This window comes from Prenolepis imparis, unplaced genomic scaffold, assembly GCF_030444845.1.
Source record: "Prenolepis imparis isolate NDT839.2.m4 unplaced genomic scaffold, iyPreImpa1.0 SCAF_14, whole genome shotgun sequence".
Lineage (NCBI taxonomy): Eukaryota > Metazoa > Arthropoda > Insecta > Hymenoptera > Formicidae > Prenolepis > Prenolepis imparis.
The window spans coordinates 3,719,493-3,739,518 of NW_028141172.1; the positions used below are offsets into that span (position 1 = coordinate 3,719,493).

The window sequence follows — 20,026 nt, forward strand, 5'->3', positions numbered from 1 at the left end:
TATTTATAAATTATAATCAAGATTTTTCTCATTTAGATTACCTAAACCTAGTCGAAATCTTTATGCAAATTGAGGCTTGTTTGGACACTTGTTACAAGTTTCTTGTACCTTGTGCCTGAAACGGCTTGCTGGTATTCGCCGGTATAAACCGGTCGTAAGCGATAACACGAAGAGGAGAGATTTTGATTTTGGTAATACGAGAGGTAGAAAAAGAGAGGGCATGAAATTCTACGATGTAATCTCGTTGACGCGATTGGACCACCGCCTTTTCGCTTTACTCTCGCACTCCCTTTCACCCCTCCCCCATCTCTTCTACTCTTGGGATAGCGACAGGATCACGGCGGCATTCCTGACGTTCCGCGGATGCCGGCAAATTTCAATTCGTGCCTCGGTTTAACCGCGTCGTCGTAGAAAACGACGATATGAAGCGCCATCGCCAAAGTAAAACGCCACCCATTTCGCGATGGAAAATAGCCGATTGTCAGAAATTTCTATCGCGAATTAATTTCCAGTGATCACGCAATCTCATCCCCCTGTCCGCTTGCGCGCAGCAGGAAAATACAATCCTCTCTAATTCCTCGATTTTCAATTAAAATGTGTACACTAGAAAATAAACATCGAAAAGACTACGACTATGTCAATATTAAAATAAAGGCTAAAAGTGGCAAACGCGAGATAAAAGCGCGAATGAAAAGCTTCTAAATAATTTTAGGTATTATTTATTGGTTTAAAATTAATAAACGTTTTGCCACTTTGAGTCATCTTCAGTCACTGTTTAAACAGAACTAGAAACACAAAAAAAAATAAGATATAAAAATTTATACAAAGAAAAAGTGGAAGTTCATTCATTGTCATTAATTAATTCATTTAGATCCTAGGTTTATTACACATTTCTAATTATTTGTAAATTGTTTCACATATTCCCAACTATCTCTTTAAGAATTTAATTAATACTCTTACATCTGTTTCTTCTTACGCGGAACAAAATAATTGTATCCAGAAATATATTCATTTGCAAGGACGCTTTATTTATTGAATGCGACTGACTTAAATAGCGCTGCTAGCAACGTGCAAAGTATCTGAAGCGCATAGTAATAAGATCTCTTTCTTGAAATTATATGGAAAACACTCGGCTAATTTGCTTCAGCGTGGCAATATGCTTTAACAGCGTAATTATGAAAAAAAAAAAGAAAAAAAAAATGCCAAAGAAGAGCAGCGCTAATCAAAACGAACAGAGAACTATTGTATGTTTTCGTTACATAAACTGCGTCAATTTGCATCAAACAATTTTAATTATTATATTCATAATAAAAAAACGTTTAAAAAATGTGCTCTCTAGTTATATGTTAAAAAATCATCTTTTAATTAAATCTCAAATCATTATTTATATTAAAAAGTTTACTTTAAATTTAGAATAAGAGTAATCAGAAAGTTATTTTTTTCTGCGAGAAGCGAAAGGTGATGATATGTGGTATGAAAGAAACAGATTCAAAATTGAAAGAATTAACTAATAGACAGGTAATGTCACGATTTACGATTTACATACTTATGAGAGAGATTGAAGAGAACACGGACTGCAATCAAATGCTGAGAAACAACGCGATCTAGCGTGGTGTATGCGGACATTCCGACCGCTAATTAGCATTCGCTCTAATTTTGATTAATTTATCATATCGTAATCCCGCGCCGGCTGACGAGATAACGTTGCGACGGTACCCCACGCGAATAATAACGTGACAATAGCGTTTCCCCGTAATATATCACGTCCCCCTTTGGTATGCGGACAACTGTGCGCATAACTATGCGCTCCATTTGCCGTGTCAATTATTAACTGCACGCTCTCCTAAATTTCCTACAAAAAAATGACGACCTTTTTCCGTCCGTTCTCGAGATCGTCGTCTCGATTGAGCTGTCAACGAACCATATGGGGTCATTTTTTTAATAAGAAGCATATTATTAGAGTATTTATCGCTAAAAAATGCCCAATATCGTATACTTGTATATCTCTATTTGGATTTATTTTTCTATATGTATTAATAAAAATTAAAGAAACAATTTTAATAAATTAAAATTAATGTTTCTTCAACAATGTAGCATTTAAAAAGTTAAGAATTAAGTGTACGATATTAGAAACATAGTTCTTCAATATCGGAAATATTTTACATTTTTATTTAAAAAAGTAAATTTTATTATCGAAAATAAAATTTTTTTTTATTTATTACAGTTAGAAATCCGTATAAACGATGTGACTTATTTAATTTTTATTTTCTAAATATTTTGTCCAAATATGAGATTTAAAAAATGGTGTCGAAAATTAGGCACATCTTTTATTGTTAGTTTAAAATTCGTTTTGTGAATAATCTTTGTAATTATTATATCGCAAGGAAGCTATTGAATAGGTATACGAATACATGTATACGAAATATTTTTAACACTTTCAATTTTCAATAATTTTAAATATACTTGACGTTAGAAATATTTTAAAAAATTCAAGATTAGCAAAAATATGTTATTACTTTGTAAAATTATTTATGTTTTATCGTTAGAAAATTATTATTTAAACATACAAGAAAATACTGTAAATATGTCAGAAAATAAATAATTATTTTTTCACATAAACGTTGCTTTACTTTCTCAATAACATTCTTGCGCGATGAATCTAAAATTCCGCGTTGAAGAATTATCCGCAAAATCGGCATCTCAATTTTGTCACAGATACACTCGCGGATGATTATTTCTTTTCGAAAGTGTGGATTTAAATTTAGATGGAAAAAGTTGGACCCAGCTTGCGAATTTCTCGTCGCAGAACGATCGCGGCAATTCTTAGCGAACAAGAAACGTCGGATACGTCGATCGGTTACCAGGATCTTCCATCCCTGGGGTAAAACGGCGAGACTCGGACGCGGATCAGAGACAGTCTGATGGGAATATGTTGGAGGGTATTGTTTCTATTAGCTATTATTTCCGTGTCTTGTACGTGCGAAATCGCGCGCGAGGAACAGAAGGCGAAACGAGATACGAGGTAAGTAAACAAGTAGTATAAACACACGTGTGAGCAGACGCGGAGCGATTCCTGCTTATTCATCAGCTGGCGGCTCTCTTCCTTTCGACCAGCGCACATATATGATATGTATCGCAATATATATCGCGATATACAATTGTGATTATCATTTCCTACCGAAGGGAGCTTATTTTGAATTAGAATACGTCAGCAGCGAAGAAATGAAGAGAGAAGTTTGCCGCTACTTTTGCACCATCGATGAAACTTTCTTTCGCGGTTCATTGAAACATCTTATTTTCTCGGTTAAACAAGTTTTGTCAGAAATCCAGAGATTATAGTGCAACTAAAAAGTTTTAAATAAAGTTCACGTCTCGAGTAAAATCGCGGAAACAAAGCGCGAGTGATCTGGAAAATAAAATAAAATTTTCACCTATATCTCCCATAAATGGAGAGCCGATGATTATTCACCCCTCTCTCTCCCCATCCAATAATTGTTGCCGACGGCAGTTTCGGACTTGCTTGCGACCATTCGCGATTGGATATCCCGCGAGCGATCGCGCCTGCATTTTGCGACTAAGCTTACGAGCGCTCGTTTCAGCGCTCGTTTGCCCGTCAAAACTAGGAAGAACGAGCATGCAAATTGTCGGGCAGCCGCCATAAAACGGCGAAGCTTTTTCCGCCAAATGGCGCCATCCGTTTGAAAGCCGCGTCTATTTGGCGGCTGTTATCCGACGACCTATATCCTTCCCCTGCCTCGTCATACCGTGAGCGTTCGTCATTTAATCCTTGAGCTCTTTAACGAGCCTCTCCGAAGGATCTACCAGCCCTCGTTTGTGAGAGAGAGCGACGAAGAGGACGAGCCACGGATCCATCGATCTAGAATAGCAAATGACAGCTACGGAGGAAGTACTAATTAATTCTATTGCAGGAATTATCGTTTCACTTGCTTCGAGACACGAAAATAATCAATATCCATTTCCAACCGGGTAGATAAAAGGACGCGTTCTCTCTGCACCGGAAGAACATTATACATGTAAGAGATGGCGAAACAAAATTTTCAAAGCGATAAATCCGTCAATATTTTAAAAGCGAGGCAACAAAATGACTCGCAGCATTAAAGTAAGACGAATAAAAATGCCCTCTTCTCTCGCATCAATTATTTCTCAACGTCGAGGAACAACGCTGTTATCCGATTTCCGATTTCCCAAAGCTCTTAATTCGAGAGATTCGACAAGACGGCAACTCTCCGCGAGATGTCCGCTCTTGCTGATCAACAGCGTCTGACCTAATCCGACAATCTCTTCAGCAACGCGCTCGGGAGATGATCTCCCGGAAACGGATGTAAAAATCGCCAAAGACAGCTTTCACGCAGGGACAGGGGAGGCACAAGGGGGCAGTATGTAAAATGTCAGGTTGTATGCTTGTTGAAAGGCATCGGGAAACGGCAGCGGCCCGTAAATCATCCGGACACTTCGGGACGCCCATCGGTGAATGCAATTTTTCTAAATAGCATTCATAAATACCTGTTGCGTGGGCACTCGCGCGAAAAGCGAATGCATAACCGGCGCGGCGTTGCATATTTTAGAGGAACAAATAATTTAATTGCGCTTTAGCGCGCGCGGATATTAAGCCCTCCTCTCCTTCCCCTTCTCTGCCCTCGCCCCTCTCTCTGGTGTTGTTAACCATGCTCCACGACTACGACAGCTGACAGTCGTAAACTTGGCGATGAATATTTTATCGCGGCGATGCGTACACAATGTACCGAGAGCGAGCTGCACTCTAGCATCCGCATGTCGCGCGGATGGGGAAAAAAATCTCCGAGAGACGTCGGCGAAAAATCCGGAGCCGGAAAATTCACCCATTTTCGGATCGCTCGACGAAAAGAGAGATCCTAGCTTATTTTCTAACAAAAATAAAATAAAAAATATTTCAAAGAGAGGACACTTTAAACTTACGGAAGCTCTTCGGACAAAGCTTGGAGAAAGATTTTTTCAGTTTTGTATACGATTTCAAAGATAAAGTTCCCCTTTTCGCTACTTTTTTTTTTATTTGCACGATCTGCTTGAAAGTGGCGCAACTTGGAGCAGAAACATCGTCGAGGAAGAACCTCGACGAGTAGTTTGAAAGCTGAGACTTCGTAGTTTAAAATGCTTTTTTATTAATTACTTCAGGATTATTTTTTGCAAAGTTGCATAAATATGAATTTCGTGCTTTTTGCAATCGAGTCTAAAGTGATTCTGTAATTTTTCGAGGTATGTGTATGTGTGTGTTATCTTGTTAATTATTTCAGCCAAAAATTACCTTTTATTTTTATCTGCTTTCAGAACAATTAAAACAATTATAAAGGTTTTCTAACGCGGAAGTCCTTTTGTTTTTGTAAAAACACTCTTTTCAATTATTTATGTTACATTATATACGGACAAAGAGTACCACGAATTTTCTTTTGAATTCCACTCTATTAAAGCTCTCTCTGTAAAACCGTTTTATTGCATTATATTTCTCGTCCATATTATACAGAGTTAATCTTCTTTTAATAGTTGCACGTAGCCACGTATAATTCACGTATATACACATATATATAAACACAGAGAGTTAGATGTAATAATTATAAATTTATTTAATCTTTTATAATACCTCCCGATGACGACATTCAATGTAAACAAATAATACGTAATTTCCACACCGATTATTAAAGCACGTGTGATCGAATGTGCGTGCAATTAAAATTAATTAATGCAACGGACGCTACCGAGCGCATATTTACTACTTGCATTTATTTAATTCCCTTCCACTAATCTCGGGACATCGTAATTATATATCGCGAGATAAATGCCGCGTGGATTTTCGGCGAGAGGTCACGTTTGCCGTTGGCGAAAAATCCGCAGGATATGTACCATTACAACGAGAAAGAAATTTGGGAGGACAAAACGGATAATCTCCGTCCGGGACCTTCTCGCGGACGCCTTGGTTTCAGATTTTTTTGCCGCGGCCCCCGGCGTTTTGTTTCCCGTCGTTTTGCCCTCCTTTCTTCGCTCATTAGAGAGAAAGAGAGGGGGGGGGGGCTGCTCTCCCAATTAGCCGGTAAAGGATTGCCGCGACAGGAGCGGAGGGAGAGAAGCCAGGTTTTGAAACCGTGCACCGGATAGCTTTAATTAAATAATTCGTTTCATCGCTCCCTTCCACCCCCTCGATCCTCCCTCCTCTTTCATCGTCTTTCAATTTCTTCGCGTCTGTCACGACTTAATTTAACCTTCCAGAGGGTTCAACGCACCGTAAATTCATTTTTATTTCGATAAAACTGTCCCGAGAGACGAATAGGTTTCCTCTTCTTTACTTGAAACGCGAAAATACAGAATAAATGAGAATCTAAATGTCCTCCCGACTTTTAAGATCCGCACTTGGCGATTATCAAATATTTATTTCTAGAATAAGGCTCGCAACCATCTTTGACAAGCACATTAATTTTTATTCTATGTTGTGTTTAAATTAATTGTCTATATTTATTAAACGTTGTTAAAACTAAAAAAAAATTTGTAAGAATATATTTATCATGTATAAATGTATAATAAATTTTTTTCAGATATATTATTTAGTAGAAAATAAAAGAAAAACGTGATTTTTACATCTCGTAAAAAAAGAAAATTGACGACTGGAACTTTTTATTCGTTCGGGGTCAAATGTAATTCGTCAGGTATTTAATGATCCCACAACAAGATTTGCGTTTTATTCGAGGATTTGTTAAGGGAAAAGAATGTGTTTTGAGATATGCAGAACTTGGAGGGCAAATTTTCTTGTAATGCCTTTCTCCAGCTCGCAGTTACTTTCGGACTCCTATTTTTGCCTATTTCCTTCATCCTTCCTTCCCATTCAACCTCCCTTTTGGACGAGCGCCGGAGAAGAGAGCTGCAAAGCGAACTCGTATTCTCATTTTCCTCGCGCAAGATGGAGAAATAGCAATCACGACGAGTGGCGCAATAGAAACCGGTCCCGATTCGACACGAAGAATAATCCCTCCCAGTTTCGCTTTCATTTAGTTTCTTTAGCATTTTTCTCAATCAACGTATCGATTACTTATCTTCAAACGCACTGAAAAATCAGCGATAATTATGCGATATTATAATTATCAAAATTATTAGTGTTACGTGAGATAGATATATGAACGAAATCCTAATCTAACTTAAGAAAAACCTAATATCGTTACAAATCGCGATTTTTTAAAGGTGTCCTTTCAGATTTACATGATACATAATTTAAGTTTACCTTAAAAATTCAACAACAAAAATTCTCTTTCCCTTTATATTCCATCGTTTTATAAAAACCTTCATTGTAAAATTTTAATCGTAAGAGTTTCAAAATGTGCGAGAGAAAAAAAGGGATCGAGAGAGGGAATCGCGTAGATTTCGCGGCTAAATAACGTTCTCACTACCCAAGGGAACGATTACCGTCTCCACCGAAGGTTTACGAATTTTCTTTCGGACGGTGAATCCCGTGCGCGAATCCCGCTGAAGGAAATCGTCCTCGATCAAATTACAGCACCAGAGAGAGAGAGAGAGAGAGAGAGAGAGAGAGAGAGAGAGAGAGAGAGAGAGAGAGAGAGAGAGAGAGAGCCTTTTAAAAGGATCCCTCTCGCGAGGAGCCTAACGTCCCGGAATGGGCGGAGGTGGCGGGCGCGAGCTGATAGATTTTGAACGTCGGCTTCGCAAATCCTTCATACGTATCGATGGGTCCTTGCAAATCCCCCCAACGATCCGCGGGATGAATTTCGCTCGTCCCAGGCCAGGATCGATCGCGCGACCCGCCCGCAATGTCCGTTTTCACTTTGCCGGTGGATTACAAGTTGCCATCTCGAGAGAGCTTTTACGAACTTGACAGAGAAACTCGTTCTCCTCCCCCTCCATCCGTCTCTTTGTCTCTTTGTCTCTTTATGCAGAAAAAAAGGAGAGCTCTAGGTTGCGCAGAAATCTATTATGCTCCGTTGTTCTCTGTTTTCAAGTAATTTTCACTATTTTGTTATTAATTATAACCCCCAGGGGACGCGATAAAATTTTCTATCTAAACAGTACTATTTAAAAAAAATTCTTTTATGTCGCGAATCTGTAATTCTCGGACTTTTGAAGAATTTTGTACGTAAAAAAATTACGTAAATATTTAAATAATTATTCACTACTTGGGAATGTCTCTTTCCTCTTGCGCTAAGCGAATAGTGTACTAAAAGCGTCGATACAGTGTTATATTGGAAGATTGATTTACGGGAGCAATTTCTTATATACGGTTACACAAGTGTAAACCGTATTACAGAAAGATGTCTATTTGCGAGACAAGAAATTGCTTGTGAACGTGAAAAAATAGGAAAAGCACGTTGTGTGGACAAACGCGGTGATGCTGGTGACTGCACATATGGTGCGCGTGACATGACTGGAATATTTGCTGTGTTGTTCGCATCGACAAGACCGCCTCGTCCTTTGGCGTCCAACGTACGCGACCTCCATACAATTATAAACGAACTACGAATGCAAGCTGATCCTAACAACGTAATCCAAGTCACTTGCATAATTGGCGGAAGATTCCCTTTCTGGTTGTCGGAAAGTCTAATTGTAATCTCCAGTTAATATCGTTAATATCAATTAGGGAGGTAGATTCGAAGAGAACGTTGAAGAATCCGATTTGTTGTTATACAGGGTGGGCTATTTTCATATTATATCATATTATATCATATTAGGAATTTATATTTGTACTAAAGATTTTCTTGATTCTTCCAGAGTTATACAATTTTTTAATTTTGGAATATTAGTGTTTTGCAAGCAACTTTTGTACAAAACATTTTTTTGTGAAAAGTAGAAAAAAAATATTTATAGTGGTAGGATACGTTAAAACGGCTCACCCTATATATATTAGAAATAAAGAAACAAAACTGAAGGCAACGATCTACGTAATAATTTCCCCTAACGACGGTTCATTCGTCGTTAGCGGAAAATTTAAAGAACTTCGTTTATATTCCAAGAAATTCAATACGATAAAAATCCAAAGAAGACGATAGAGAGAGGAGGTAGAGATAAATCGGCCGATTAGTTCTGCAAATAATTTTAGCGCAAATCGAAATGGGATTGGGATCGTAATGGCTGTCATGAGGTGCGCCGACTGCGAACGACGCGATACCGACGATATCCTTATTATATTCGACGTACGTGCACCGGTTTCATCGTAAATTGAATCTCTCTATTATCTTCTGCCGCGGTCTGTCTTATCCTGAGCAAAAGATTTTTCTCGCAGTCGTCGGAAAAAAAATTAGCGTCGCAAAATGCGCATATAATTCCGACCTTTATTATTCCGTACATTTTTACTCCGCTTTAAACAAAGTATAAATAGAACACGGATGGTTCTAATAAAATAAATCGACGGAATAAAAGAGTGTCTTAAAAAACTGCTTTGAAAGAAAATAATAATTATTGTACGCTTTTCCTTTTTCTCATTTATTATTGAATTAGAGAATGAGGAATTTGTTTTAATGAAAAACACTGCTGATGATCGATAAAACAATCTTCTATTTTCTCGCACCACAAAAATCTCTTTCTCCTCCATACATCTATCTATGTCGAAATAACTAACTTGTTATTTCGTAATAAACGTGAATTTTTTGCGACGCGTAGATGGATCTATCTCGTTCTGGAAGAAGATACCGGCTCAATTAATACTTAATGTACGGAACGGGGGTTGAAATCGGTTTCCAACCTCTCCCCCGTAACTATTTATTCGGAGTAATTATGGATGCAAGTGCGGGCGGGAGAGAAGAGAGGGTTCGGTCTGTTTTACGACGGCAAACATTGGAGGAGAGACGCGTCCCGCGAGATAAAGGCGGAATGTTAGACGCCACCGTGTTGGGACAGAATCAGCAAACAGCGGGCGCAGAGCGCGACAGTCTCGCGATCCGACTGATTATTCTACCGAAGCGCGATCTCCGTACATATTTACCCGACGGGGTTTCCGACGGGAGGAGCCAGGGAACTCGAGTACCGCCATCCGCTGCTAATCGACCGCTCGTTGATCGATCATCATCGATCCGACAGACTCTTCGCGCGGATCGATTTACTATCCCTGAGAACCCCCGAGTCCGGAGTTTGTTGCGTCAATGGTGTCGCATTTTTTTATCGATTAACTGTAATTAATTATCTTCTCTTTGTTACATTGGAGAGGTGTATAATAGAACTAAATGAGAGAAAGAGAGGAGTTGCGAGAGATAAGCTGGAGTTGATGTAAATTTCTTCGTGTAACTGGTTTTACGATTGGTTAAATTGAGGTGAAAAAGTCACGGGCGTTAAATTATAAAGACTGCAGATTATAATTATATAGATTTCAATTATATAATAAGGTCAATAAAGGCAATATTTTTTTTTTTAAACAAAATTGTCCAATTTTTATAATCAAAAATTGTATCGTCAATTTTTAAATCTCCATTCATCTTTCTTAAAGTACATGTGATTATATACGCCTGATTAAATAATGTATTTTTCACCGATTAACTGTAACTAATTACCTCTTCTCTGTTTTACAGAGAGGTGTAAAATAAAGCTAATGAGAAGAAGAAATTGGAATTGAAATGAGCTAGAGTTGATGTAAAGTTCGTGTAACTAAATCTAAGAGTGGTAAAATTGAGATGAAAAAATCACGCATTAAATTATAGAGACTGCGAAAATATAATTATACGGATTTAAATTATATCAAAAAGTCAATAAAATCAATGCTTTTCTAAACTAAATTGCGCGATTTTTATAATCAAAAATTGTTTTGACAATTTTTAAATCTTCTTTCGCCTCTTTTAAAGCGCTAAATACATGTAATTGTATGTCTAATTAAATGGTGTCGTATTTTTCATCGATTAACTGTAACTAATTATCTCTTCTTTGTTACATTACAAAGAGGTGTATAATAAAGCTAATGAGAAAAAGAGAGTAATTGAGATAAGCTGGAGTTGATGTAAATTTGTCTGTGTAACTAAGAGTAGTTAAATTGAGACGAAAAAATCACGCATCAAATTATAGAGACTGCAGATTATAATTATACGGATTTAAAATTATATAAAAAATTAATAAAATCAATTTTATTTTTCCTAAATTTTCCGATTCTTATATAATCAAAAATTTGTGTATCATTAATTTTTAAATCTTCCTCCATCCTTTTTAAAGCATCAAAAACATGTAATCGTACGCCTAATCAAATAATGTATTTTTCATTGACTAATACTAACCGTAACTAATTATCTCTTCTTTGATATTATAATAAAACTAATGAAAAAAAGGAATTGAAATAAACTAGAATTAATGTAAATTTGTCCGTGTAAACTGATTCTAAGAGTGGTAAAATTGAGATGAAAAAATCACACGCATTAAATTATAGAGAATCCAGATTATAATTATACGGATTTAAATTATATTAAACAGTCAATATAAAATCAATATTATTTTTCCAAACTGATTTGCTCAGTTCTTATGATGAAAAATTATTATACTGCTAATTTTTAAATCTCTTCTTTCATCTCTTTTAAAGCAGCAAATTTCATGCGATCGTAAGCCCGATCGAATCTTTTAAAATTCACTTTATATTTTATCAAATGATTCGTATTTGGAAATAAATTGCGGGATTCAAGAGACATTTGGTGGAAATAATCCGATACACGTACTCGAGTTCTGTCTGAAAGCCTGCATTCGCGCTGATAATGGAAGGCGCGTCGCGGGAGAGAACAATAATGTAACATCGCGGGTATAACGTAATCTGTGCATAATTGAACGTAAACACGCCGATAATTTGAGCCAGCAATGGCGGACGAACGGACGGTGGGAAAACAGTCATCACGCGGTTACGTGAGAATATTCTGCGGACAAACGAATAATTGCCTTCGCTGGACCTGCATCCTCGCAACCGCGCAACAACTTAATCAAACTAAATATCTACGGGATATATATTGCTATTCAGACACACAAGTCGTGCTCGAAGAGTTCAGAGCGAAAGCAAAACAATCCATCGTCGATGTTACGCCAAGATTTTTCTTTGAAGTTATTCTCATAAACGCAGAATCACCGATCAGCTGATTTGTGTCATCGGCATTTATTAAAATTTTTTTGGGACCAAAACTCGTTTGAATCCACTTTTATGTTGCTTTGCGAATATTTACGGAGTTTTAGCAGTTTAGAATTTTTTTGTTTCGCTTACCTGGGGATAATCGCCGTCCTTAATCTGATAGTCGAACACGTAAAAGTAGGTCTTGGGCATAGGTTCCTCCTCGCTGTCGGGGATCGGTGCTATGTGGGGATTGTTCGGTTTCTTGGTGTGTCTGAGGGTGAAAAGATCCCCGGTCTGTACGAGAGGAGCCACGAACTGCGCGTCACTCAATGCCTGCACGCATGCATCCTTCGTGTTGACGGGATGCTGAACCGTTCGTTCCCAGTCGGTGTACTCATTCACCACCTAGACGAAAACGAATTTCAGGTCTGTCATTCACTGTCACAGACACGGCAAGAAATTGCCGCAGAATCAGCTGTGACGAATTTGAGCTTCGAACAATCATTCAGCCTCTCTTCAGCGTGCTGATAAACCCTTCTATAAATGAAATAGGTACCCAAATACTCAAACCGTCTTTAAAATGTTACGCTAAATGTATTCGAAAACGTGCTAAAAATATGACGGAAAAGAATGTTCGACGCTCAGCTGCTGCTGTAAAGAAATTGTCACAGTGCAATGTGTCAAAAACAAGCAGTCGGTACCTGACTGCATATAAGAAAATTAAACATTGACAGAAGGGTTAAATGCACAGAATAAAATATAAAAGAGAATGCAAAAAATATTTATTTCACGTTAATAAATCTTTTTGCGGTAAAAACAGGTTGTCCCTTTCTTCAATTAAGCTTCAATTAACTTGCGAATTCTACAATATCGAATCCGTTTTCCCTTACGCAATCGCGTAGATATGTAAGATATAGGTGTCTCGACCCTAATATTAGAAAAAAACTAATTATCGCCGCTAATGATTAAAACATAAAAAATAAAAGAGCGTGTTTCAAAATATACAAATACATTAATGAAATGGTTCTTTGTTCTATAATAAAAAATATTGAAAGAAGACGTGTCGTAACCTAATGCTATGGTATCTAAATGGGGACTCTAAAATTTTGAAAAAGTTCATTATCGCAACTAATAATTAAAATTTATTAAAAAATGAAAAAGCGTGTTTAAAAATATCGAAATACATTTATGAAATGTACTTCCAAGAGATAACAAGAAATGTTGAAAAAACACATGACATAACGTAAGATATAGGCCTCGACTCTAATATTAGGAAAAAATTAATTATTGGCGCTAATGATTAAAACATAAAAAATGAAAGAGCGTGTTTCAAGATATACAAATACATTAATGAAATGGTCCTTTGTTTTCTAAAAAAAAATATTAAAAGAAGACGTGTGGTAACCTAATGTTATAGTATCTAAATGGGGACTCTAACATTTTTAAAAAGTTAATTATCACAACTAATGATTATAACTTATCAAAAAATGAAAGAGCGTGTCTAAAAATATCGAAATGCATTAATGAAATGTACTTCCAAGAGATAATAAAAAATGTTGAAAAAACACATGACATAACGTAAGATATAGGCCTCGACCCTAATATTAGGAAAAAATTAATTATCGCCACTAATAATTAAAACATATTAAAAAATGAAAGAGCATGTTTAAAAATATCAAAATACATTTATGAAATGGTCCTTCAAGAGATAATAAAAAATATTTAAAAAATACGTGACATAACGTAAGGCCGTAGAATAATACGCGTTTTATGTCACGCGACAGCTCCTATATCGCGGCCGTAAAAATACATTGTCGCGGCTATAATCATTTAATTGTCTATAATCATTAAGTAATGCCCCCAGGCGTGAGTCGCCTGGATATCGATAACGCGCCGGCCAAATGGAATTGCGTATTTCGCCGGTGTATTTCGACAAAACGCAAACGCTCGCGTTTCAATCGTCCTTGTGTATGGAACGTAACAATTATGTTCCCGCGATAAATTCCGCGCGAATGCAACGATACACGGGCCGCAAATATGCGCGGCATGTCGAATACTACCGGCTGATAAATACGAGTCACCTTTAATAATTAAATTTGCAAATTTTCGTATCCTCTTCAACAAACATCATCCCTCTACAAATCATTCCAAGCTAAGATCTTGGAAATAGAGAGACATAATTTGTCTCTTAGTTTTATCTTAGTTCGATAAAATAATTTAGAAATATTATTTATTTAAATTCTTAGATTCGACTGAAACTCTAAGGATTAATAATAAATAAGAATTAATAAATTTAATTCCATAAATCTTCAAAAATTTAAAGATAAAATATTACAAAATATAATAGAAATTAAGAGTATTATTATTATTAATTGTCTGAGTTTGAAAAACTTTTTATTTACATGTGTGCACATAAATAAAACATTTTTACTGATCAAAGAACGAATTAGGACTGTTCTAATTTTGTAAGATTATTAATGTATTAATGTAAAAAAAAAAAAAAGAATATTTTAGACTAAGATTGTGCGCACTTTGTCACACTTTGTTGCAAAAAATTCTTGTTTTATAAATAATAAAAAGCAGTGACTCACCGTGTAAAATATCTCAGTGAGATGGTAGACGTAGGCGTTTCTCACGTACGTGCGGATGATCCTGTCTCGCCTCTCTCCCTCGAATCCTTGCAGGACGTCCTTCTCCGCAAACTTCCATAATGCCTCGCTCGTTGTCACACCAAACAACAGATCGTATTTGTTGTTGCTCGTGATTGGTGCGCCATGCTCGGCCTTTTTGGGAAGAGGCCTAAAATCAATAACAACAATTTTTATTTTTAATTAAATAAAATATTTATTAATTATAATTCTCATATTAATATAATTAATCCTTAAGATATATTAGAGAATAATATATTCTATTATATTTATTACATATAAAATTTAAGAATTAAAGTAATAATAAAATTAATTGCACACACCTTGAAATATTTAGGAAAATAAATTGAAAAATATTAATAAAGTAGTGCTGAGATTATAATTTTATTGTAAGAGCGTAAGCACATTTATAAGACAAATAAAATAATTTCAATACTATTACAGAACACGAAAGTGACATTAGGTAAATCTGAAAATAACGGTCAGTAATTGCAAACCGGGGAACAGTACTCGCTTTAGAAGTAAAGATGATGATATGAACTCGCACTATGGTTTCCGGCACCGTGGCGCGATCTTCGATTGTAAGTATGCTAATGACATTGTAGGGTCGGGGTGGCTCGTTTACAATCGCGTTAATGAACCACGCTAATGTTCGCGATGGCGAACCGGCTCGTTTAGCCCCTCTTTTTTTCCCATTTAACGAGAAAACTCCGGGATCCGTCAGACGGAAGACGGAAGGCGGAATTATTGTGGAAAGCCAACGTTAAGTACGAGACATTCCCTCCCTCCCTCCCTCTTCCCTTCTCCCTTTCGTCGAGCAAGAAAGCAAAGCCGAGCCCGGAAGTGCACACATCAAAATAACTTTTCCGCCGCTTTACGGATTTCCTTTGCCGCCGCGAAAGAAAATGTAGAAATATACGCCGCATTACCATAAAACTCTATTAAGCCCGCTCTACCGGAATCCGAGGATTTTCCTCTTGTCCCTCTTTTTTCTCCTAGCTGTTTCTCTCTCTCTCTCTCTCTCTCTCTTTCTTTCTCTTTAGATTTCGTCCTTTTTTTCCCATTCGCACTATTACCGTGATCAAAAATGGTGCTAGGAGTTCGCAAGGTCACAAACGAATCCTGTTATTCTCTCTTATTTCAAATTAATAAAGTTAGCGGGCTATGAAATCTAGAAACGCGATATATTGATGCGGGAATCTCTTGAAGTTTAAATTCAGAAGAAAGAAACTCTAAGATCGAGAATACTTTTGGAACTTCTTCGAATTTATGAAGTTTTTTGGAAAATTGTGTGAAAGAAAATCATAAGATTTCGATAAATTTGGAACCTTGAGAACTGAAAATTTAATATTAATAAATTCGAGCATTTTTAGATATATTCTGGATATACTCACCCGAATCCTTGAAACTCGGGGCCTAGATAAGACAGGAGATCTTTCTGAAAGTCCGGCTTGATGACGACACCATCGACACTTGGACCAAACGCGCTAAGAAATGTCGGAGGCTGAATGTCGACTTGCATCAGCTCTTCCAGACTGCTCTCCCTCAGACAATCGACTATAAGCTCATTGTCTTTGAGAAGATCATCGGGAATGGAACAGTTGATAGCCTTGGCGAGTTTCAGGGCGTAAGATACAGGATCTTCCACGACAGCCCAGGATGAAAGGGCGCTGCCCGACAGCAGTATAGCTCGTTTGAACAATCCTGCAAAAGAAAAAAATAAAAAAAAAATTATTACAATTTTTTAAAGTGTGTTACATCTTGATGATATATAAATCAAAATATTAAATATATTTATGTAAACATTATAGACGGTATATAATGTGATACATAAAGCTGCTTCTTTTAAATATAATTCTTTAAAGAAATAATAGAAATGTATTATTTTAAAGATTTATTACATCAAATACATTTATTCATTTAATATAGCCATGCTATATTTGATACTGATTGTACGGCAAAAATATTACCATCGAATTCAATTTGAGTTAATAATTTTTAAGCAAGTAAAAAGGAAAAAGAAAACGTAACTTTTTGAAGATTAAGAGGAAATTGTTTTCCTAGAAATAATAACTTCGCAATGAGAAAGCTGCGTCGCAAAGGAGAAATTCTTCGACGAAGGTTCACATGAGAATACCTTGATATTTTTATTTCTATTTTCGCAAATTGCGAAAAAAAGAGATACCAGGTTTTTCTCATCGATAAAGGAATTACTCTCTCGAGAAAATTTGTCCGATGGACCGGAACAACCTTTCTATTGCTTAAAGTGACACACAGAAAGAGGGATATTTCGTGATAAATAAAGGGTTATTTTCGCGAACGGATTTCGCGCACTCGCGACCGAGAAGCATCGACGGAAAATCTGATTTTTATTTCCTTATATTTTCTAAAGAAATAAATAAAATAAAACAAAAATAGATAGATGTATCAATTTTTATATATGCCGGATACTAAAAAGGACCCCGCACCGGTCATAGGGGGAAAATGTCTTTCTGCGGATTTGGCTAATTTTTGGATATGTTGTAGTTCTCGTCATTCTGAACAAATGTCTCAATGGGCAGAATGATCTAATGAGCCGTTTCCGTGCTACAAGCCCTGAAAGGTCCAGATTTAACATGCAAAAGTATAAGTTTTTCGACTCGAAATAAGGAAGGATGGATTTTTTTCTTCAATTCTTAACTGTATTGATGACAATTATTGTTTAGAGTCGTATAAAGACAACGGATGTATGTAGTACAGTCCAATCTATGTGGATTTATAATGTATGTCAATTATAAAAGTGGACATATAATGTGTATGTATAAGTTGAATATATTGATATTATATATATAGTTTATAACATCCGTTGTCTTTATACAACTCTTAACAATAATTATCATCAGTACACTCTTATCTCTTATGATTTATAAATTTTCTCTCTCTCTCTCTCTTTCTCATATTCTTTAATAATTAAATTTTTGAAGCGTGATACCTCGAATCGTTACGTCTAATGCCGGATAAAGCGCAATGATTACAAGACGCTGTGAATATTATACGAATGGATTGTTTGAGGAGGAAATTACGCCGGCGAAAATGGCACCGCGGATGGATGGAAGCTACGTCGTTATTCTTAGCGAGAAAAGAAAGACAAACCAAAGTCCCTCTCGAACCTGAAGAAAGACGTTGGTGGTCGACGACTCATAATTATTCGGAGAGGAAAGAGAATCGCTTCTCGCGCTCACAGACTTCTCGTGTCGATGTTATTTGCCTAAGGAAAAATGGAAACGCTACGTTTTGTGCTTTAAGGCAGAAGTTTTCAATCTTCACTCCGCTCGTTATTAACACCGTCATTAACTCGTCAACAGTTATGCCATCAGCGCGCAGAGTTAAAATAAACATTTTTCTTTCCAAAACGTATCAATAAGCAAAGAAACAATTTTATAATATATATTTATATATATAATATAAATATAATTATGTATGATTATACAAATATAATTACATATAATTATATATAATAAATGTATATATTTTATTATATACAATATATATAATATTATATATATATATTATTATATGTAATATTATATATATATATATATATATATATAATATTATTTATATATATAAATATATATGTATAACTCCCAAAATTATATAACGTTTAATTATCAAAATTATTATAACAAGTTTGAGACATTTTGTTATTTATTTAAAAAAAAAAGTTTAAAGAACATATTTCTAATTATTATTTTTGAATTAATTATTAAGAAACTGTAATTCGAACGAATCGAGTTCTTTTAAACTGCTCCGAGATTAGAAAATAGGTATTGTATTTTAAGCGGAATTGTAGTTTTCAATTTTGAAGAAGAATATAAAGAAAAAGAAAAAACAGATAGATATAGAACGCTCTCTCTACACTTCGGGAAATTATTATGCGATTTTTTTCGTCGAACAATTTATCAGGGAAATTAACAAGAGAAAGAGAAAGAAATGGAGGAAGGGAGAAAACAAGGAAAAAGGGACAAGAAAAGAGAAAGAGAGAAAAAAAAGGGAAGAGAGGCCAAAAGCAGGAAATAACAGGACGTCGTCGTGTCTCGGAAAAACCGCCGCCTCGGAAAAATGGAATTTTCATTTCTATCCTCCAGTGATACGAGAAAGAATGAAGCACCCGCGCGGAGCCAGGAAAAGACCGGAAAAGAATCGGGGCACGTCACGATCCTTTCTGATCGGGAAGGGATGGGAGAGAAGGGAAGAAGTGGGGGTCACTTTTCGTCCGCAAGCAAATATAGAGAAGAAAAGGGAAATGATGCTTCTCTTTTCGAGCGAAACAAACGAATACAAAGCATCTTAAATGATGGAATCCGCAAATAAAGCAAGTTTTATTAAGTGAAAAAAGTTTTATGACCTTAGCATTAGAGTACTGCAAGTGACAGCGACATAAATCTGATACTAAATTGCAAAGGAAAAAAAAAAAGGAAAACAGAAATATAAAACCCAAGCTTCGCTCTTTCTTTCGCGCGTAAACCACGTTAAGAGGAAGATTTAATATCTCCACGATCGCGAAAACCTTTGTCATTCTAACCATTCCGTCCTTTCCCGCGAATCCTATACTTGTTCAAGAATTTAGATAATTTTTATCGACGTGTCGTTCCTTCGCGCTTCTTCACTTAATTAACAAGACCCAAGGAACAAGACGGGAGAGGAACGTGAAACAGCTGCGACGGATGAAGAAGAAAAAAACGGAGAAAGAAAGAGAAGGAAAAAACTCCCTCTGGTCTCGGACACGCGTGGATGGCTGCGACCTCCTCATAAGGGTGGAAAGTATTTTCCAATAGCGCGACGAGGGTGACGCCGGTAGGAAAGGAGCGATATTTCACGCACATAATATCACGGGTCGCGGAAGCGGCAAGGGACGGGGGGAGGAAAAAGAAGGAGAAGGCCTTCCCTTATCCTCTCGGCCGTGTCAGTCCCTCTCGGAGGGAGAGACCTCGCAGAGGCTGTTAACCGTCGAACGTTAACCGTGGTGAACACGACCACACGAAGACGGCGGCAGCCGCTGGTGGATGAAGATATAAAGGGAGAGACAGCCAATATCCTCGGCAATGTGTTACCACGGCCGATCCGCGCGCGTGTTCGTCCTCGAAAATATCGCGAACCCCGCAAAATAGCGGGCGAGAGCAGACCGCGGAAACTGGATGATGAAGGGGGAAGGGGATGGCGGTGATATCGGAGAAAGAAATTTCGCGAGCTGATATTCTTGCTGGTTTAAGCCACTTCTCATTTTCCCTGGACTTTTCTCTTTTCTCTCTATTTCTTTCTCCCGGAGGAGGGAGGAATGCGT

At 36.7% G+C, this 20,026-nt stretch overlaps 1 protein-coding gene across 2 annotated transcripts in view; it reads right to left on the bottom strand.

Moving 5' to 3' along the window:
• The window catches only part of Nlg-4 (neuroligin 4), a 271,493-nt gene that overhangs the window by 75,812 nt on the left and 175,655 nt on the right, over positions 1–20,026 (bottom strand). For both annotated transcript variants that reach the window (XM_083054024.1, XM_083054023.1), the window contains exons 6-8: positions 16,098–16,407; positions 14,647–14,854; positions 12,206–12,460 (exon numbers count right to left, since the gene is read on the bottom strand). In XM_083054024.1, coding sequence (XP_082910150.1) covers positions 12,206–12,460; positions 14,647–14,854; positions 16,098–16,407 — 773 coding nt within the window. The remainder of the gene's footprint in view (positions 1–12,205; positions 12,461–14,646; positions 14,855–16,097; positions 16,408–20,026) is intronic.